This window comes from Dioscorea cayenensis, chromosome 18 (assembly GCF_009730915.1).
Source record: "Dioscorea cayenensis subsp. rotundata cultivar TDr96_F1 chromosome 18, TDr96_F1_v2_PseudoChromosome.rev07_lg8_w22 25.fasta, whole genome shotgun sequence".
NCBI lineage: Eukaryota > Viridiplantae > Streptophyta > Magnoliopsida > Dioscoreales > Dioscoreaceae > Dioscorea > Dioscorea cayenensis.
In genome coordinates, this window is record NC_052488.1 from 898,475 (window position 1) to 922,025 (window position 23,551).

The 23,551-nt window shown below is 34.1% G+C and overlaps 3 protein-coding genes across 3 annotated transcripts; 1 reads left to right on the forward strand and 2 right to left on the reverse strand.

Moving 5' to 3' along the window:
• Positions 1–7,379: 7,379 nt before the first annotated feature.
• On the reverse strand, positions 7,380–10,711 carry LOC120281727 (peptidyl-prolyl cis-trans isomerase FKBP12). The gene is made up of 5 exons (XM_039288422.1): positions 10,551–10,711; positions 9,921–9,954; positions 9,766–9,827; positions 8,510–8,562; positions 7,380–7,748 (listed from the first exon to the last, which is right to left on the reverse strand). The coding sequence occupies exons 1-5, from the start codon at positions 10,672–10,674 to the stop codon at positions 7,647–7,649; spliced, it is 375 nt and encodes a 124-aa protein (XP_039144356.1). The 5' UTR covers positions 10,675–10,711; the 3' UTR covers positions 7,380–7,646.
• A 5,058-nt stretch (positions 10,712–15,769) lies between these two features.
• LOC120282372 lies at positions 15,770–17,642 on the reverse strand. The gene has a single exon (XM_039289179.1). The coding sequence runs from the start codon at positions 17,271–17,273 to the stop codon at positions 16,155–16,157; it is 1,119 nt and encodes a 372-aa protein (XP_039145113.1). The 5' UTR covers positions 17,274–17,642; the 3' UTR covers positions 15,770–16,154.
• A 309-nt stretch (positions 17,643–17,951) lies between these two features.
• On the forward strand, positions 17,952–19,937 carry LOC120282646. Its single transcript, XM_039289482.1, has one exon. It carries the CDS (start codon positions 18,570–18,572, stop codon positions 19,671–19,673), a length of 1,104 nt encoding a protein of 367 aa, XP_039145416.1. The 5' UTR covers positions 17,952–18,569; the 3' UTR covers positions 19,674–19,937.
• Positions 19,938–23,551: the final 3,614 nt, after the last annotated feature.

Consider the following 23,551-nt stretch of genomic DNA (forward strand, 5'->3'; position numbering starts at 1 on the left):
GCATAAGAAATAAATAATCTAAGAATATATGTTTGTTTAATTTTGTGGTTTTATAGGTGTATATTTGTAAAAGCAGAGAGAGATCTGAAGTGAAAGTTAAGCAGCGTGTTGAATGCTTTACTTGAAAGCAATGTGGTGGGATTGGATGCTTCCGTACAAGAGGTAAATGCTAAATTTAATTTTATTTATTACTTGCTTTTATTTTCTATTTTTCTTTCTAGTTTTTCAGTTTATTTTACTTTATATACCTTTTTTTTTTCCAGTGTGTGTGTGTATATATATATATATATGTGCTTATAAAATATATAAAAAAAAGTTGTACCTTTGGCTTAATAAATATATTATTAGAAAATGATTATTATGAAAAACTATTGTTTTTAAAAATTGGTAGAACATATAGAATGTTTATTAAAATTCATATTATTAGGTATGAGATACATATATACATTGAAAAAGTGGATTGATTATATGGGTCTTATAAAAAAATAAAAAAAAATTATATTATATAAATATTAAATGATATACATTGTGAATGAGCTTTTTCATATAAATAAAAAATTTCTAAAAAACATTTTTAACATAATTTATAACATCAAACATTGTTCCATAGACCACAAAGAAAAATAAAATTAAAAGAAAGCTAGCCAGGAAATTATTATTATTATTATTATTATTATTATTATTATTATTATTATTATTATTATTTTTAATAAATAGTCATGGGTGATAGTTAAGTGTTACATATGGACTTTAGTGGGTAACATGGGATAGGATTCCAATTTCCCAGCCACTTGGAAGCTGCCCTTAATGTTCATGCATAACCATTTGGATACTTAAACATCATTGAAGATGACAACTAAGAAGAGTCACCTATACCGACATTTAATTATTAGCACCAACTTTTGGACTATATATATATATATATATATATATATATATATATATAAATAGCTTTGAATTATATGAATATATTTGATTTAGTCTCTTCATTTAATATGATATGTAAGGTGGTTTAATACATAGTAGTAGATTTAAATGAGGCTAATAAACTTGCATAGTTTAAAATTCAAAGTGAACACAAATTTTTATATTTTAGTGATTAAAATGAATAATAGTTTTTTTTTTATATTATTTGGGATGATGAGAATGATAACAATCCAAGATAAAAAATAAAATGAAGTTATATCTTATGCTAAATTCACAGTAACATATATTCTAAATTCATGTTTTCATAGTAATTATTTACTTAATTATTTAATTATTTATTTATTTATTTATTGTGTGAGAGATTTTGAGAAGTTAGAATAAGCCGGGCTGGATGCTAACTGAGTATTTAAGACAAAATAATAATTAATTAATATTAAATAAATAAATAAATAAAAGGTGCTCTGAATCTAGATAATTTTTTAAGATGATTCCAATGAAGTGGACCAATGAGAGGCCAATTCCATATTACTGTTATTAGTGGTAGTGAAATTACTTTCTTCAAGATTTGAGAATGTATATATATTATTGAATGTATATATCATATGCCAACAGTCTAATTATGTGTTTTATTATGGAATATTATTATGGGAAATAAATAATAATAATAATTGTATTATAAAATTATTAAACCATGCAGACTAATTACATATTTAACTTATATTTATTTAAGTGAATGCAAAACTAGTTGTATACATTTTTATCTTTGTTAATAATGTGACCTTGTTTTTTATTTTAAGGTTTTTATTACAAAGAAGAATTTGCATGTTATATGGAATTTTTAGAATTTGAGTTATTATAATAATTTCTAATTAATGATCAATATTAACTAATATTTGATGATTTTAAAAATAGTTAATAATTAAATCAAATTAGTAAATTATTTTATCAAAATATATTTATAATTTCGAATTCCATATTAAATTACATATAATATATATTTATTTATACATCAATAACTTGATATATATATATATATATATATATATATATATATATATATATATAGTTTATAAAGAAGTGTATATATATATTCCAAATGTCACACTTATTTAAAAGAGAAAATTTGATAACGATATTTTTATTTTTGAATTTAAGAAAGAAAAATTAAGATCAAAAGTAAATGTAATAAATTAAAAAAAAAAATTTAAAAGAATGAAAAAGGTGAAAACTGTGAAAAAGAAAGAAAAGCTTGGGATTCCCTGGAAAACGCATGGGAACTACTACTTTTCACGGCGCGTTTGCACACTCCACGCGACCATGTTTTCTTGGTTTTCCAACTTCATGTGATCATTACCAAAATTAAATAAAATAAAATAAAGCTTGGTTTCAAGTAACTTCATGCCATGTGATCATTTAAAAATAAATTTTTTTTTAAAAAAAAAAAAAAAGCTTGCGACGTTAACCGATAACAAGAATATTCCAACGCTCAATGTTTTGTTTCTTAATTAAAAATTCGTTTATATATATAATCAACTGCAGATGTTTAGATCAACAATAGATCGTTCAAATCATATTATTGTATATTCTATTTTTCACCATAAAATTTTACATCTTACTTCAAATTATTGATAGTACTATATATGTTACGATGGTGGAGCATTATAGAGGACACATTGTTTATAAAAAATATGATTTGACTGAAATACGAATATTTATAGAATTGAATTCTATGAATGTTTATAAAAAAAAAAACGACCTCTTTCTATATATATTTTGTGAAGTTTTAAAAAATATAAAATATTAATCATTAAAATAAAGAATAAAATAACAATGAACAACTACCATAACAATAGCTTAAAGCATTTGACTTTCAGATGAAAGATTGAGAATTTGACTCTTTTCTATTATATAATTTTATACGTAATAATAAAAAATGTATATGTTTGAGATGATTTGTGCATATTCTAAAAATATAATAATCATAATAATAAAATGGGTTCAAAATGATTTACCCATATTATAAAAAATAAAAAAAATAAAAATCACAGAAAACTAATATTATTTAGACAATACATTGACCAAATAAAGATTTTAATTTATTGAGAGTTTTTCTTTAAAATTTCAAATAGTCAATTAAGAAACATTGTTGTGAAAGTCTCTTGGTCATAAAAAAGCATCAAAAGTCATAACTATGCATTCATTTTTATGGAATACTAAAAGTCGATGAATGATGAAACAAAAAGATTATGGAAGTAATTGTCTTTGATTCCCACGGAAACCCAAAAAAGAAAAGTCGCTTTGAAGTCGTGGTATAAAATTAAAAATATTTCTCTTCTCTCTGTTTTTTTAGTGGGATTTGCGCTTTCCATGCGTTGAAGAATCCGGGTTCAAGAGTGTTCGGTTTGCGTTTAGTAGCCAAACATATTTAGAACTTTTCTTTCATGAACTATGAGTTAGTCTCTCCGTTCATTTTTATTTGTCGTAATTAATTCGTTCATTTTTATCTAAGAAAAATTATTGTTTACCCCTCGATAATTTCAAAACTTCTTATACAACCCATGTGAGTTTTGCATACCTCTGACAGCCTTTCTTTTATTGTTTCACTTTCTTTTTACCCCTGCATTATGAAATTCCATCATTGTCCTTAAACCTTTTTGCATACATTTTTTTTATTCTTTTTTACATTTTTTTTTGCATGTACTCATTTCTTAAACAGAGAGCTTATTTTTTAAACAAAGAACTCATTTCTTAAACAGAGAATTCATTTCTTAAACAGAAAACTCATTTCTTAAACAAAAACCTCATTTTTTTAAACATAAAACTCATTTTTTAAACAAAAACATTATTATTTAAACAGAAAAACAAATATTTACGTGATAAATTAATCCAGGATATAAAAACCAATTAATCTTAGTCACTCGTACATATTTAAATAGAAACAACGATATTTAAACACTTTTTTAAACGTAAAAGCAATATATTAAACAAAAACATCGATAGTTAAACAAAGACAAACAAGCATATAAACAGAGAACTCATTTATTAAACAGAGAGTTTAATTTTTTAAACGAGACCCTCATTTTTAAACGAAACCCTCATTGAGTAGGGACATTGAGTATCTCATCGTCGCGATCTCACGCGAACGCTGAGCACCGAGCTCCGAGATCCCGGCGAGCGATCTCGAGGTGGCCCTGCTCGTGTGGGGTCTTAAAGGAGAAATCTTTGTCGGCGTTGGCGATCCGGTTGGCGGCGTTCCTCGGCGGTCGGAGTGGTGAGGTCTTGATGGCGACGTCTGGATAAGACGAGTCGAACTCGAACGGAACCATTCTCGATCGCGAGACCGCAACATGGATAGCGAATAGGGTTAGGGTTAGGGATCATTCGTGGGGTTTGGATCCATGCCGCCTAAGTCGGTGACGGGAACGGAGGGAGGAAGCGGCGCCGATGAGGGTTCGATCTCGCCGTCTTCGTCTTCGTCTTCGTCTTCATCGTCTTCCTTGTCGTCGACCTCATCTCTTTCATCTTCTTTGTCGTCGACCTCGGGGAAGACCGCACACTCCTCATCGTCGAGCAAAGGCATCGAAAGGTTGCACCTTTTTCTCTGGCAAGATCGAGATCTAGATCGAATTGGAGATCAAAATTCTAGGGTTTGAAATCCCATTTTTCATGCAACGTGACTGTGATTGTGAGCCGCATGCTTTGTCTCACTGGCCCAGCCCAACTGCAATAAAGAGATTTTGGGGGTGATAAATACACCCCAAAAAAACTCATTTCTTAAACAGAGACCTCATTTTTTTAAACAGAAAACTCATTTCTTAAACAGAGACCTTATTTTTTTAAACAAAAATCTCATTTCTTAAACAGAAAACTCATTTTTTAAACAGAAAACTCATTTCTTTTAAACAAAAAACTCATTTTTTTTAAATAGAAAACTCATTTTTTAAACAGGAAACTAATTTTTTAAACAGAACCTCATACCTCATATTTTAAATAGAAGCCTCATTTTTAAATAGAAACTCATTGCACCCAAGGGCATTATAGTCAAACCCTGTCACACTTGCCACAATTTCCCACGCAAGTGATAATTTCGTCCAAAAAATTTCAAATTAATTCTATCAATCACTGTTAGATGTTTGGGGGAAAATCTGTGCATATTGCAAATTTTGAGGGTGTTTTTAGCAATTTCCATTTTTATCTATCATAATTAATCAAATTTCACATATTAAAAAACTTAATTATTTTTTAAAATTATCTCTAATTTATATATTTATATTTCTCTCTCATATTTAATTAAAAAAAATTAAATAAAATGTTAAAAATAATTTTAAAGAAATAATAAATATTTCTTGATATTCAAACATGATAGATAAAAAAAAAAATATGAATTTGTAACATATAAATAGAAATGGAGAAAGTAATAATTAAAATTTTAACATTATTAATATTATAAAAGCAAATTATTATTATTTTAAATTATTTAATTTTTATTTATATTAATTAACTCTTAATTTGATCATCTATGTCTATATTTAAAATTATCTTCTAAATCCCACATTTTTAACCCCCTCTGAAACACCCGGGTTTTCTCAAAATATAAATAAATTTTGTCATAATATATAAGCAAATACCAATTTTTATGATAACATATTAGAAATTACGCTGTTTCCAAGAATATGCAACCAATTTTCTCAAAATTTATTTATCTAAAATTTATCAAATGGAATTATAATTATTAAAATATATATATATATATATATATATATATTTATATATTTTAAATTGAGTCACCGTCACAATATATATATATATATATATACATATAAAATATTTGCAGAAACCCTTTAATTCAAGAAGCAATACTCAAAAATATTTATATTTGTTTGTGCAATGGTAAGTTTCCCTTATAAATCGACAACAAACTCCACACAATATCATATATATATATATATATATATATATATATATATATATATATATATATATATATATATATATATATATAATAAACTCAAATTTCTATATATATCATATATTATCCAACTCCAGATCAATTTAGAAATATAAACAAAAAAGTTTATAAATTTTTTTTGTTATGACCACCAGTGATCTTCCCTTCATGAAAAGCTCAAAAACTCAACTTGTTAAAGGCTTATCTCGGCTTAATAAACGAATCGAATGATTCCAAACCTCGATGTCTACCCTCATCGAGTAAACAAGCCGACTTTGAACACCACCAAACTTGGTTTATTAAAACTCATAAACAACTTATTTATAATATCATTAGAGGTTGGTTCTGAAGAATCATTAAAAGACTCATTCATAAAATCATTAATAAATTTATTTATAAAAATCATTTATATAAAACATTTTTAAAACCGTTTATAGTAATATTAATATGATTGTTTATAGGATCGTTAATAATAATGTAAATGTACTACAAAAATATTACACATCCTTTTAATACAAGTTCAAACAAAATATAAGATTAATTTATAGTTTTTATTGGTAAAAAGTTTAATATTATTTAAAAACAACATTGTTTTTAATAATAATGATGTATTATTTATGAACAAAACAATCAACCTTAATCGGGCTCGTTCATCATTCATCGAGCTAATGAGCCGAACTAAACTTTAGAATTTCATAAAACTTGACATAAGCTCAAGCTTTACTCGGGCTCAATTAAAATGAATTCAAGCGCAGCTAACGCTTGATTAAAATAGACTTGAGTTCAATTAAAATAGTAGCAAGCCAAGCTTCACATGACAAAGCTCAACTTAACCCATTTTATTTACACCCCTATTTTTTATTTTTTTATTTTTTGCCCCTAATTTTTTATACACAACTAAAGAAACTTTTGCCACTTTTGATTTACTGCAAATACCTAAACCAAAAAAGCAAAATGTAAAATCGAAACTTTGCCTATATGACAATGAATTGAAAAAGACACAAAACCAACTTTGAATCTAAGAGGAAAAAAAAAAAGGTTTACTATTAGGTGAGTTTTCAATTTTATTTTATTTTTTTTATTTTTAATAAAATAGACAAACAACCACCTTGACAATTTCCCTGAAGGGCATTACTATCCTTCTATTATGAATGCAGTTCTTAAGTGAAAATTTTAATTAACAAGTTAAGAAGGTAGCAGTTGAAGACAATGGTATTGGTATTAATTTAGACGAAAAAAAAAGTATATTTGAGAACAAAAATGCCCAACCCAAAAAATTGCAAACCACACAAATAAATAAATAAATAAATAAATAATCAACAAATATCAGAAATATTCTTTACCTTCTCTAAAATTTTCTTTACCCATTGATGAATCTGCACAAGGGGAAGATTCCAGGGAGTAGCACACCATTTAGGAAAGAAAAGAGTAGGTTATCTATAAATACAGAAATTTCAGGGAGTGTAATGAAAAAAATCAACAAAAAGAACTAGAGAAGCAGACATTATAAAAGCAACCTTGTTATATACAGTTTCATAAAACAAATAACCAACACAAACAACTGAAATTCGAGTGTATATCTTTTGATGGAAAATGAGCTTCATAGTCAATAAAAATAGAAGAATTTTGAGTTATATATTTCTCAAGATGCTTAATATGAACCGAAATTCCTGTTCTCGGATTAACTTCAAAGGTATTATTAAGTGAGAGCAGGAGATGCTACGATTACCTCCGTAAGATACATGTCTCATAGTTTACTGGATTCCATAGTTTACTGGATTTTGAGAACTTCGATCTCAAAAACTAAAACAGAGTTGGGGAGTATCCCCCATGCTGGGAATCCATTTGGTCCATACCCATAGTCTGGAGAGCACTGTAAAAAGTTTTCATACTAAGTCAGCATACTTCAATATGACAAGATATCATACTTTAATATTAACAATGAATTCAGAGTGACTTGAACTCGATGCTTGCTTGGCAAAACAAGAACCAAGGAATGTAGCTACTCAACAACTCAGGAACAACTGAGTTAACATATGAGATCATCAAGATTTGGGTCAAACATAATTTGGTTCTAATGGAGCAGTAATACGGAAAATAAAAATCTACTTATTATCAGATAACAGTGCTGAATTAGCAAAATGAAATTGATTGTGTACTTTTGATACCTAAAGACATGGTAAAAATACTATCATTAATATGTACAGAGTCATTTTTCTTCTGCGTATCACACTACGAATGGTACAGATTTTGCAGAATTGTTGTGTTGTTATGTTTGAAAAATGATCACATATCAACATCTGCTTCAACTATAAACTTTTTAAAAGGTTTTAGCAAATGACATACAGGTCATGCTCATAAAGCCTGTAGATGATATTCTAACATGGCATAATGATGGTAATTTGTTGAATAATATTTCCCTACTTAGCAACAATGCCCTACTTTGCTTTAGATGCTCCACTGCATCCTCATGCCTGATTATCCTTGCTGACTAAACAAACATTGTCTCACTAGAAGCTCATTAATAACTGCTTTATCTATCAATTTAGATCCAATTTTGTTTGTAGAGTACACTTATTATTAACAAAAAAAGATTAATTGAATCCATCTATGATGCTGTACATCAGATTTTACCTGAATCCGAGCAATTTCTCCCAGTTGCATACCTATAACCCCTTCATCCCAACCTGCAAATGACAAAGAAACATGTACTAAGTCAAATTTCATATGTTATGCTGTAAAACCTAAGAACATTTACTGAAATAGCCAAACATATTACACTAAAAGAAACTGTTATACAATAAAAATAAATTGTTATACAATTTTCTTGTATGTTTACATAAGCTTTCGCTGAACCAGGTTGTATACTTTATAATGTGCTAAATTACAATTTTGTAATCTAAAACTTGTGCACATAAGATTCAGGGTCAATGACAAAAAGTGCACAATTGACAATTTTCAATTGCCAATTTACTCACATTTTTTAGATTATAAAGGGTTAAAGAAGACATTTGCAAGGCTTCGTTAAGGGACAAGGGTAATTAACCATGGTTAATCCAACATCTACCACCGGGTTAGACAACAGGTTTACATGTAAAATACTCTTAATTTTGCAAATGCATTTATGCTAATAGAAACTTTATTGATACACAGACACTGACACTTTCAGTTTGCAACAAATGGCAAAAGCATTGGTACCCATCAGATTAATACAAAAACAAAAACAAAGGAGCTGCCTTAATATCAGATTTATGAAACCCAACAAATTAAGAAGAGAAAGCAAGCTCAATCTATTATATCTTCACTGTTCATTGCAGGCACTCCACACATCGATTAGGTAAAATAACAAGTTCTTCCCTTTATACAATTCAGATCTTCTCATATTCAGTATTTTGCTTGACTTGAATTTTCAGCACACCAAAGTTGCTTTCAATAAGAGATGGAAGGGCTTTTTGCTAGTTGACAATCTTATGGAGCTCATTCTGAAGATTGTAACCCTTAAGAATTATAAATATTATGATAAAACTAGCTTAAGAAAATTGGCAAAACTGAAGTAAGATTTGAGCAAGTCGACCTATTAATACATGTAAAGTTTGGCATTGTATTTCAAATCAAAGGCTCTATGAGTGACACAGGAGAGAGAGAAAAAAAGGGAAGCATATAACATACAAATACAGAAACTTAAATTCAAAGAACTTGAAATATAGTAATGTGGCAAATAAAAATCATTAAAAAAAAAACTAATTTTATATGTCCTGCATGCAAGATTCACCAAAAAAGAAATATCACATCTTTATATTTTAGATTATTCAACAGCATGAGTAAAATTGTGCATTCAAACCGTGCATTAATGCCGATAAACTACATGAAGACAAGAATAATCAAACCACCTTTAATGACGGAACCCATGCCAATCTTAAAAGTGAATGGCTGCTGCCCAGGATCTTTAGTGCTGAAATAATCAAAAAACCAAACCAACATGATTATTGATCATCCTTTTCTTACACTCTATTCATAGAGAAGAAACCAATAGATGCCTAATTACCTCCAAAACTTCTTACTGAGATCACCATCCTTCCCTGAAAATACAATTACTCTTAGAAACCAAAAACAAATACACACTGATTTGCCAAAAATTAGGGTTTCCAACAAAATGAGATCATACTATTAACACTGAGATATCAAACAATTACTCTTCCAAACTCCATTTTTATTCAAATATAGCAGCAAAATCAGGAGAGAACGAGATCAAACGGTTAAAATACCAAAAACAAATGCACACTGATTTGCCAAAAATTAGGGTTTCCAACAAAACGAGATTAACACTGAGATATCAAACAATTACTCTTCCAAACTCCATCTTTATTCGAATATAGCTACAAAATCAAGAGAGAACGAGATCAAACGATTAAAAGCTAGAGATCAAACGATTAAAAGCTAGAAATCAAACAATTAAACTTGAAAACCCAAAGGGAAAAAAAGGGAAAAAGAAAAATACACCGAATCAAACATCCAAATTAATCCCTTTTTTTAAACAGGACATCTAATAAATCAAATTCACAAAAAAATTAGCCAAAAATAAATAAATCAAAACACAAAAGATCAAAAGCAAGAAAAAGAAAAGATCCACAACAAAGGGACAAGTGAAGATCGAGAGCAAGAGAGAGAGAGAGACCGAAGCCAGTGCAGTGAACGGTGACGCTTTGGCCTCGGAGAGGTGTGGCGCCATTGCCGGCCTTGAGGACCTGCTTCTCAAACCCCATCGCCGCTCTCGCACCGAATGACATGGAAAACGCCATTGCCGACCTTGATTTTTCTTATCAGCAAACCCCAAGAGAAGGACTTTTTTGCAATTATTTATTGTTTTTACATTTTACCCCCTTTGAAAGTACAATTTACTTTTTTCATCTTTTTACCTCAAGATATTTTATTGGCAAAATTATCAATAGATCCCTGAATTTTTTTTAAAATTATCATACTTGCCATTTTCTTTGTCCTTCACAGTTCACATATATACCTTCATCATTTTGTTTTTGCAAAAATAATATAAATAAAACATTATAAAGTTATGTATAAAAAGACTTACCTTCGAATCGAAGTTAATCCTTGTGAGCCAATTTATCCCCATTCATCAGTCAACAACCTTCAGAAATACGCCGAGTTTTCTCGCTGCGATACATGATACATTAGTGCATTGTTCATAGAAAATAATAATACAAAAAACAATTTTGTAAACAGAATACATTGATGCATTATTCCTCCCAAGATTCTTCATCTTGCAGAGATTTTTGAGTCCCGAATGATTCGAAGAATGCAACAATTTTCATTAGAATGAGAATTTCATGTAACCGATGAGTCTTTGAAGTGTGAGTTAAATTTCTTAAAGCATAATAAACCAAACAGACCATCCAACTTGTTTTGAATGAAAATTGTAGAAATTTATTTGAACCATTGACATTAGTAGCTTCCTTAAGCATAGCTGAATGTTTGGATATGAAAAAATCAAGAACTTGAGAATACATTGCCATTTAGAGTTGCATTAAACTCGTATAGCAAATCGAAGTTGTAATTAAACATAGCTGAATATTGCAATGTGAAAAAAATCAAGAACTTGAGAATACTGAGAGTTGCAATAAACTCGTATAGCAAATCAAAGTTGCAATGAGCATAAACTGAATATTCTTATACGAAAAAAAATCAAGAACTCGAGAATATTGAGAGTTGCAATAAGCATAGCTGAATATTTTGATACGAAAAAAAAAATAAAGAACTTGAGAATACATTGCCATTGAGAGTCATATTAAAATCATATAACAAATCAAATTTGCAATAAATTCGAATAGCAAATCAAAGTAATTACATGCCAAGTAAATTTAGGCCGTTGAAGAAAGGTTTTGTAACAATCAGAGTAGAAAGTCTGGTTTTGGATAATTTTGATTTGAAAATTAAACATTCAAAATAAATCAAACACATGTTATTTGCATACGGATGCATACTTTTGATGCAGTTTCTCTCAAAATAAATCAAACTTGATAGCAATAAATCAAACATTCATTGCTTGAACTATGTTGTTTTATGCAACAATAAAAATGCATATAGGACTTGAATCAGTACTGAATTGCTTTCTCTCCAAAAGTTTTAGCTTGCTACCAAGTTTCCATAACTATCATAGATATGATGTTCGAAAAATGAAAAAAATTAAGTCACACAACAGAAATATATTGGGTGACCACAAACATGGAGAAACAATTTATATTAGAACAAAATTTATCACTAAGAGCAAAAAAAATTTCTGTAAGGAGAACAATTATATTAAAACTTTAGTTTAAAAAGGAACCAATTTATTTCACAAACTACCTGAATATGTTACATGAACTCATCAATAACATAAATACTGAGTTCAGAACTCAAACAAACAAAGAGTTTCTTAAGGCATGACAAAAAGCATTTATTAAAACCTTAAATCCATCAACCAATAAAATCAAGATTTCGCCAATGACCAAATAGTCTATTGATAAATGGTCACCAATAGAGCTCTTTACCAAGTGGTGAGAGTTTGATTCTCGGCTGAGGGCACATTTCTGGAAGATGTGAGTGGTAGTTGTGTGCGGGTGGTCCCAACGCCCATGTGTGCACGGGCCCCACCTCTACTTGTTCCACCGAGACTTATGCATGCTCCTGACGGTTTAGTAGGGCCTTCGGGCTATCTGTTTCTCTTGTCAAAAAAATTAATAAATAATTAAATCAAGATTTCCATAACAAGAATTTAAACAATTAAAAAGATTCTTGAAGCATTGGAGTTGAAAAAAGCATTTCCTAAAACCTTAAACACAAGAAAGCAAACAAACAAAGAAAAGCAATGAGATGCTTGAAACATTAAATTAGGGAAAAAAAAAACTCATGAACCAATAAAATCAAGATTTCCTTTATCTTACTTCTTCTACATTAAATCATTTACAAAATAAGTACAGAAATATAAAAGACAATGCAAAGAAAGCATTGCAACTGTAAGAAGCGTTCCAAAATTTCTATGCCCATTTTTACCAAAAACACACGTGCACACACAACCCTCACTAATCAGTACAATCAACATTTTCTTGGTTATTTCACCTTAAATCTTGCATAAAATGAATTCAGAACTGAAACAACCAAAACAACAAACGAGACCCATGGGTCATTAAAAATTCCCCTTTGTTATTTGTTTGTTTTTGGTAAGATAAGCTGCTAGACCGCTAAAAAAGACAGAGGTATATACAAGCCTTAACAAAATAAATAGAAGTAAAATCTATATTTATATGAGCGCTGGGGCATCTATACATAATCACTGCACATATTCTAAAAAATACGTTAGTTGTTTAACTGTAAATCAATCATCCATCACGTGAATTCAAGAGACACATGAGTTGAAAAAACAAGCCCTGAAATTGGGTCAATGTTGCCACTTGTTCACTTACTAACCGCGTGAAAGTCACGTGCTTGATTTATATTGCTATTTCATTGGTTAGATTTTTTTTTTTTTTAATTTGCAGATAAAACCCCAAGTGCTCAGGGAATTAGTTATCAGTTTTCTATTGATTTTGCGACAAGATCCCCGGAAGTTAATAAACTTTTGTTTTTGAAGTTGTATAATAACCAAAAAATTATTGTTGGAGGCCACGTGTCCGCTCAGCATTGGCTGAGTTGAATTATTTTGTAGACAAAACCGTGAAATTTAGCTAACTACTTTGACGTTCTCCATTGATTTTACAAGATATCCATGGAATTTACCAAAACTTCGGTAGGGCCGCTTTGTTTTGAATATTTTTTTTTTTTTTAGTTTTATAAAAAGATTCTATTTTGCATTTGTTTATTATGAAGCATATTTGTTTTAATTATTTCAGAGAATTTTTTTTTTAATTTTTATAACTATCACAAGCTCTATATATATATATATATATATATATATATATATATATATAATAAAGATGAATTGAACATCCAGTCATACATCCCCACTAAATGGTATAGAAATTAGGTTACAATCCCATTCTTATATTGCGGGCTCCTTAGCATCACTGTATCAAATAATAAAAATCCCTCAAATCAATTTTTTATTTTTTTTTTTTGTAATGGATCGCTGTTGATGAATCAAAGTCCTCTGGCTAGAGAAAATATTTTAGAAACGAAAGAAAAACATTTCATTGAAATAGTGCAACAAAATATTTTGTTAGAATTTTTTTATTCTTGTTTTCTGTTATTAAAGAATATGTTGTTTCAATTATTTTATAAAATGAAACTGTAGAAATAAAAATAAAAAACTACTCATTCAAGACAAAATTTAGACTTCACTCACTGTAAACAAATTTTAGTGAGCTTGTAAAGTAATTTTGGTAGGCATTTCAAAGATATATCACTCGTCTTCACTCAAATGAAGATAGCGAAGAGTGAAATTCATGACCTGACTTATACGCAAAGGATTATTTAGGTATCAATAAATTAAAAAATACGAGATATCTATGAAATTTTTAAATATATTATTTATCTTAGGTACAAGACATCTATGAAATTTTTAAATATACCATTTATCTTCCCCTAACCTGACCCAACTTCCGTCAAGATTTAAATGCCATTTCATAAACCAAAAAAGGTACAAGATATCTATGCATTTTTTAAACATACCATTGGTCTTTCACCTAACCACCTAATTTGACGGTAGACAAGTGAAACTCATAACCTCACTCATACACAAAAGGACCTAGGTATCAATAATTCAAGGTGCAATGCAAAAAATAAGAAGTAATAGAAATCTAAAGCTAAACGTGGTGGCATAAATCCACATAAAAACAAAAGAAAAGCAAAAGATATCATCAGATCCCAGACAAGCGTCAATGGAGACACTGGAAACAGTACCAGAGACTATCATTCAATGAACCAAGCATGGAGCATCACAATGATAAACACACCATGTGAAGACTCTTATCCTCACTACTCCTATACTAGCCCTTTCCTCCATATAAAATTCCTAAAAATACACAAAAGCCAACAAATATCATAAATAAAAAAAAAAGAAGAGAAATTTCTACATAAAAGATAAAGTACATCAGATGATTACATTGATGATACATTTAAAACGAAACACATCCTAATAATTCACTTGATACTCCAAATGCCACGTCACACTAATTAATTAATCTTGTCTAAGACAAGAATATTGCCAGGATAAAATATGATTTAAGTAGCTTCAGTTCATCTGAGAGATTTAAAGAGTGAACATGCAAATAAACAAAGTTGTTTAAGATTGCTCATTTTCATAATTTAAATAAAGTCACCAATACAATCAAAATTTCTACAAACATATAAAACTAAAAAGCATATCATAACCATTCACATGCTAGTCACACTAATTAAAAAACAGGTCTAAACCAAAGACAGGAAAAAAGGAGCTCAATATACTAATGTCAAGCAAATAAACAACTTTTATAATATCAGATATCTCACACACACACACAATGAGCACATTTTACATAAATTAAAGAAGATACTTTTGTATGAGCTTCTTTACCAATTAAATGATACTACATGATATTCTCATTCATATTCTCATTGTCGACAAATTTATAATATTAGTCTAAATGAAAACATTATTAGAACTAAACACCATATTACAAATCATCACATGCTAGTCCAAATTACAAGTCACTCAAACAATAGCTCCAAAAGCAAAGAGAAATACAAATAGTTCAATATAGTACAGTAATGCAAATCAATCAAACACATATACCCTATGGTCCTAAAAAAGCAGAGAGATATAATATAAAATAAGCTCAAGAAGGTCAAGAAATTAATCCAATGCAAAAAATCAACACACAAATCCCACTGTTTTAGTGAAGAGAGAGAAGCAAAAAAAGCTCAAGATACAAATGTGCAATTCACATACACACAAACTCCTTTCCAAGGAATACACACACTAGTCCAAATGATAGCATTATTAAGACAACAAAAACACACACTTCATCATATTCATTAATATGATAACCCAAACTAAAAAACCATAGCAAGCAGGTGCAGAAAACAAAGTTCTCCAAGGTTACACACAGAGCTTCTTCACTAACATATAGAGAAAGAGAGCTCTTATTTATCCAGACACACTAGTTCAACACTAAACAAGAAACAACTGACCCAAACCAAAACACACATGAACTTAAGACTTAAGAGCAGGAAAGGTGATGCCTTTCCTAAGCTCATGATGAGCTCTCATCACAACAAGCAGAATCAAAAAAGAGAATTGAAAGGATTACCATCAAGCCCACCACTGGTGGACAGCAACACCTTGATCTCTGAGCTTGCCATAGAGAGCCAAGCATTCCCAATAGGCCCTTCTCCCCCTGCGCCATTGCATGTTCTTGCATTCCAGGAATAGTTCATCCACAAGCCTCACTGCCTTCCCCTTCAGCATCTCCTCCACCACCTCCGCCTCTGCCTTCATAACCACATACTCCTCTTCCTTCACATTGCTCTCCAGCCACTGCGCCGCAGCCACTGCTCCCTTCCCCACTATGTCCACCCTTATCATCTCGAACTCGTGGTTCTTCGTTGGATACCGCTTCTTAAACCACTCCTCGCTCTTCGCCGGCCGGGATGGGAGGCCAACATCGACGAACACCCTTCTCGAATAGCCATCCAGGGAGTCTCCAGTTAAGTCCGGGAGGTATGAGTACTTACCTGGTTTCATCTTCCTCGACGCCAACGGTGGCTCCAGGAGCACATCCTCCAGTCCATCCAGCACGTCCTTCTTGGCCTCCGGCACCGTGAGAAGCCGCCGAGCACCTATCTTCTTCGCATCATCCGGATCTAAATTGGAGATCTTTCTCATCCCAACAATGGTGGACCCAAACCTCCGGATGTACACCATCCTATAATTCGCCGGTATGCGGAACGGATGAGCCGGATCGGCGGTGAGCGGGAAGGCGGCGACGCCGCCAACCTTCAACGCCTTATCAGTAGATTCCCCAAACCCATTCCCAGCGAACACGAAATCAACACCCAATCCATACCCCTCCTGCACGAGATCTATCTGGTTCCGCTTCAGCAGAGGGAGGAGCCGCCCAACAGCACCGCCGGCGAACACCGCCTTATCACCAGGCTTCAACAAGCCTTGTCGGTTCAGATCGCGGACAACCATTGGCAGATAAACAGAGTCCTCAACACTCCCAATCTTGGCATCAACTGAGTTGTTCCGGAGCATAGCGCGGAGCCACGGGAGCGAGAACATCACGGTGACAAGCAACGCCGATCTAGCAACAAGGCTGATCAGCCGCGGATCCGGCAAACGGATCACAAGACGGTCATAGCCGACCTCGATAGAGCCGGCTGCGTAGCCCTCAGCAGGGCGGCGAATGCCTCTAGGGCTCTTCACCATTGTTGAAAGAGAACAACAACACTAAGAGATCTTCAAAGAAGAAGAAGAAGAAGAAGAAGAGAAGCAGAGAACTAGAGAGCGTGAAAAACGGGGGTGAGGGGGTGAGATTAGCGAGTGCAAAACCTAGCAGCGGTGTGGTTACCACCCACGAGAGCAACACGATTGCTTTGAGCTCTAACGACGAGGAGCATAAGGTTCTTCGCCCGCTCCGCCTCCATTGTCCCAGATCTCGATCAGACGGCGGAGATCATCGATCCTTAGATCATCTACGGTCTCCACCGTCGATGAAGACGGTAGGCTTCGCCTGGGGGTATTTCGGGAAAGGGAGGAGGAGAAGACAAGGTTGGGAATGCGGAGTGGAAGGTGGAGATGAGGGAGTATAAATAGTCGAGGAATGGGAGAGGAGATGATGATAAGGGTATAATTGGAAACTCAGTGTTTTTTTTTTATTTTTAGGTTTTTTTTTTTCCTATTTTTATTTATTTATTTATTTATTTTGAGATAATTGTTTTTAACGGTCGAGCGTGAAACAAGGGTACTTGATGATGACGTGTCATTGCGTGGGCCCAGGCTGGCCCATCTCATTGGACACGGTAAGGAAACGCCTGGTTAAATATATATTATGTATTTAAAAAAGAAAATTGTTATAAAAAATTCTGAAATTTTTACAACCGCTCATAAATAATTTTAAATAAAAATTACAAAATTAATTTAAAATAAAAAAACAATATTAACCTGTTTACTTCATAGCAAGAACGCGTTTCCCTAAAATAATTGGGTCAAACGTAATTCACAACTCTAAACCCCCGCCTTAATCGCAACCTTAAACCCTAATTATAGGACTAATTAAAATTAAACTCTCATACATGAAATTCCACTTATACCCTTCTTGTCGTCATCTTCATCACCTATAAAATTCGTGACTCCCTCCAAAATACCCCTTCATCCTTTTAATATAAAAAAAAAAAGTATACTTTTCCCGAAATACCCCCACGGCGAAATCAACGGCGGAGAACGAAGATGATCTAAGGATCAGAAGATCTCCGCCGTCTGATCAAGATCAGGGAGCATGGAAGCCGAGCGTGCTAAACGGTTGATGATGCTCCTCGTCACCGGAGTTCAATCTCGTGTTGCTCTTGTGGGCGGTAACCACACCGCTGCCCGGTTTTGCACCCGCTAATCTCACCCTCTCACCCCCCATTTTCCACGCCCCTTCTTCTTCTCTTCTCTCTCTATATACATCTCTCTTTCTCTTGGTTCTATTCTTCTTCTTCTTCTTCTCCTCCTCCGAGAACAATGGCGAAGAGCTCCCGCACCGGCCCCGGCGCCGGCGCTGGCGCCATTGAGATCGGCCACGATCGGCTGGTGATTCGTTTGCCGGATCATCGACTGATTAGCCTTGTTACAAGGTCGGTGATGCTCGTCATCGTCATGATCTCGCTGCCGTGGCTCCGATTCATGGCCGGCGGCAATGTGTACTCCGATGGTGGCGGAAGAGGTGAGGATTCGGCTTTGCTTACGATGGTGGTTCGTGATTTAAGTCGCCAGGGTTTACTGAAGCCTGGTGATAAGGCCGTCTTCTCCGGCGGTCCAGTGGGATGGCTTCTTCCTTTGTTGAAGGGTAGCCAGATTGATCTTGTGGCTGAGGGGCGGGAATCCGGTGTTGATTTCGTGTTTGCTGGGAATGGGTTTGGGGAATCCATTGATAAGACGCTCAAGGTTGGTGGTATCGCTGCCTTCCGGGTGATCACTCACCCGGCGGAGCCTTTCCGAGTGCCGGCGAATTATAGGATGGTTTACATCCGGAGGATTGAGTCCACTGTTGTTGGGTTGAGAAAGATCTCCAGTGTAGATCCCGATGATGGGAAGAAGATGGGAGCACGGCGGCTTCTCACGGTGTCGGAGGCCAAGAAGGTGGTGCTGGATGGATTGGAGGATGTGCTCCTGGAGCCACCACCGTCGAGGAAGACGAAGCCGGGGAAATACTCATATCTTCCGGACTTAACCGGAGATTCCCTGGATGGTTACCCAAGAAGGGTTTTCGTGGATGTTGGCCTCCCATCCCAGGCGGCGACGACGGCGGAGTGGTTCAAGAAGCGATACCCGACAAAGAACCACGAGTTTGAGATGATAAGCGTGGAGGAGGTGGGGAAAGGACCGGTGGCGGTGGTGAAGTGGGTGAAGAACAATGTGAAGGAGGAGGAGTATGTAGTGATGAAAGCGGAGGCAGATGTGGTGGAGGAGATGCTGAAGAGGCAGGCGGTGAAGCTGGTGGACGAGCTGTTCCTGGAGTGCAAGAACACACAATGGCGCAAGGGGAGAAGAGCGTACTGGGAATGCTTGGCTCTCTACGGCAAGCTCAGGGATCAAGGTGTCGCTGTCCACCAATGGTGGGGTTGATGGTAATTCTCTCAATTCTCTCTTACATTCACTCATTCTGTTGAAAGCTCACTCTTAAGCAATAGAAAGGGGATTCCTTTCTCTATATTGAACACACAAACACATGCGCTTTGGTTGCACTGTGACTCCTCTGTCAAGTTATTGCTGACATTGTGCGTGTATATGGGGAGGGTTGTTTGTGTGTTAAGTTATTGCTTAGAGTGTGCGTGTATATGGGGAGGGTTGTTTGTGTTTATAATGTGATTCCTTTCTCTATCTTCAGTACATCTTGGGTTTCAAAATTTTGATTTTTGGCTGGTTGTTGCTTGCTTGGTGCAGCATTATCATACTATCATGTGTGCATACTGAGCTTTCTGCCAGAAAAGAAGCTTAGACACCCACTCACACAAACACATGCATCCACACACGACATGAGCTTTCGTTGCATTGTGACTCCTCTGTTAAGCTATTGCTTGGAGTGTGCGTTTATATGGGGTGGGTTGTATGTGCCTCCAGAGGACGTCTGTTATTTCTTCGTTGCTGATATCTTCGTTCATTATTGTTATTATTATTATTATTAGGGAAAATTACTGTTTACCCCTTGATAATTTCAAAACTTCCCAAATGTACTTTTCGTGAGTTTTGCATACCCTCGCATAACCCTTCCTTTATTGTTTTCACTTCCTTTTTACCCCTGCATTATGAAATTCCATCATCGTTCTTTAAACCTTTTCAGACACATTTTTTTCATTCTTTTTCGATTCCTTTTGCGTATCTTCATTTCTTAAGCAGAAATTTCATTTTTTTTAAACATAACTCATTTCTTAAACAGAGAGTTCATTTCTTAAACGAAAACCCTCATTTTTTAAAACATAAAACTCATTTTTTAAACAAAAACATTAATATTTAAACAGAAAAACAAATATTTACATGATAAATTAATCCTGGATATAAAACCAATTAATCTTGGTCACTCGTACATATTTAAATAGAAACAACGATATTTAAGCACTTTTTTAAACGTAAACGCAATATATTAAACGTAAAACATCGATAGTTAAACAAAGACAAACAAGCATATAAACGAGAACTCATTTCTTAAACAGAGAACTTTATTTTTTTAAACAAAGACCTCATTTTTTTAAACGAAACCCTCATCGAGTAGGGACATCGAGTATCTCATCGTCGCTGATCTCGCGTGAACGCTGAGTCTCGAGCTCCGGATCCCGGCGAGCGATCTCGAGGTGGCATGCTCGTGTGGGGTCTTAAAGGAGAAATCTTTATTGGCGTTGGCGATCCGGTCTGGCGACGTTCCCTCGCGGTCGGAGTGGTGAGGTCTTCGATGGCGACGCTCGGATAAGACGAGTCGAACTCGAATCGGAACCATTCTCGATCGCGGAGACCGCAAATACATGGATAGCAATAGGGTTAGGGTTAGGGATCATTCCGGGGTTTGGATCCATGGGCGCCTAAGTCGCTGACGGAACGGAGGGAGGAAGCGGTGCCGATGAGGGTTCGATCTCGCCGTCTTCGCCTTCATCTTCATCGCCTTCCCCGTCGTCGACCTTATCTCTTTCATCTTCTTCGTCGCCGACCTCGGGAAGACCGCGATGCTCCCTCGTCGTCGGCGAAGGCATCGAAAGGTCTGCACTCAGTACATATTTAAATAGAAACAACGATATTTAAGCACTTTTTTTAAACGTAAACGCAATATATTAAAACGTAAAACATCGATAGTTAAACAAAGACAAACAAGCATATAAACAGAGAACTCATTTCTTAAACAGAGAACTCATTTCTTAAAGCAGAGACTTTATTTTTTTAAACGAGACCCTCATCGAGTAGGGACATCGAGTGTCTCATCGTCACGATCTCGCTGCGAACGCTGAGTGCTCGAGCTCCGGATCCCGGGCGAGCGATCTCGGCTGGCCCGCTCATGTGGGGTCTTAAAGGAGAAATCTTTATCGGCGTTGGCGATCCGGTCATGGCGACGCTCCTACGGCTCGGAGTGGTGAGGTCTTCGTGGCGACGCTCTGATAAGACGAGTCGAACTCGAACGGAACCATTCTCGATCGCGAGACCGCAACATGGATAGAAATAGGGTTAGGGTTAGGGATCATTCCGGGTTTGGATCCATGGGCGCCTAAGTCGCTGACAGGAACGGAGGGAGGAAGCGGACCGATGAGGGTTCGATCTCGCCGTCTTCGTCTTCGCCTTCATCGCCTTCCCCGCCGTCGACCTCATCTCTTTCATCTTCTTCGTCGCTGACCTCGGGGAAGACCGCACGCTCCTCGTCGTCGAGCGAAGGCATCGAAAGGTCGCACCTTTTTCTCTCGAACATGAAATCCCATTTTTTTCACGCAACGTGATCGTGATTGTGAGCCGCATGCTTTGTCTCACCGGCCCAGTCTAACTGCAATAAAAGAGATTTTTGGGGTGATAAATATACCACAAAAAAACTCATTTTTTTAAACGAGACCTCATTTTTTTAAACAAAACCCTCATTTCTTAAACAGAAAACTCATTTCTTAAACAGAGACCTCATTTTTTTAAACAGAAACCTCTTTTCTTAAACAGAAAACTCATTTCTTAAACAAAAAACTCAATTTTTTAAACAAAAAACTCATTTTTTTAAATAGAAAACTCATTTTTTTAAACAGAAAAACTCATTTTTTTAAAACGTAACCTCATACCTCATATTTTTAAATAGAGCTTTCATTTTTCAAATAAAACTCATCAGTACTCCAAGGGCATTATAGTCAAACCCCCGTCACACTTGCCATAACTTCCCACGCATGGACAATTTCAGTCCAAAAAAATTCCAAATTAACTCTATCAATCACTATTAGATGTTTCGGGGTTTAAAAAAAATCATTGTATTCAAAAGGAAGGGGTTTTTGAGGAGTGCAAAACTAACGGGGTGTTTTTGGCAATATTGCAAACTTACAAGGTGTTTTTGACAATTTCCACTTATTATTATTATTATTAATATCAAATGGGTTGGATGAATATCTGTATGTGCATGGGTGAACAATTAGTGTTGTGCGTGTGTGGGTCTAGTGGGCATGCAGAACAAACATTATTTTTGTGTTTGATGTTGTGTGTGTGTGTGGTGAGCAGGCACTTGAAACCAAATAACCAGTAGTGTGTGTGTGTGTTTTGACCATGAGAATGAACACAGTGTGTTTAAGTGTGCGCTTCGGAGCAGATATGCTTATTGGCAATACAACAACATGGTGCGCTGATAATTTGATTTGGTTGCAAGTGATATATGATATTTTGTTAGGTACGTCACATGTATGATAAGAGTGTTATATATTCATTTTGCTTTTGATTGGTGACTTCTCTGTGGATGATGATAAGGTTTCTGAGTACTCACCTTGCTGTGTTTCTCGAAAATGTGATTTTTTGATAACAGTAATGTGTGGAGCCTTTATTTATGTTATATATGTCATCATAGCGCTATTTATTTGTTCTGCATCTGTGTATAGTGACTTCTCTATGATGGTAGCACCTGAGGAAGGTGGTATCCACCTTTGTATGTATCTTTGGTGCCACATGGCATGTTTATTTTGTTTGGTGGTTGAATGATACTCTTGCTGAAAGGAACTGATTTGGCACTACACTCATAGTTGCATGAGGGCTATATCTAGAGATCTCTTCCAGTGATTATTGTGTTTGGAAATTGAAAATTAGGATAGATGGACATCATTTTCTCTAAACATTGTTATCTTCAGTTACATGATTTGATTTGATGTGATTTATCTGAACTTCCATATTAAATTGAAAAGTAATCAAGAATATTGAACATTGGTAGGTCTGATATGAATGATTTGTGAATAATTGAGGGAGGTATCTATGAGGCTAACCACTGGTTATATTAAGTTGATGCTGAAATT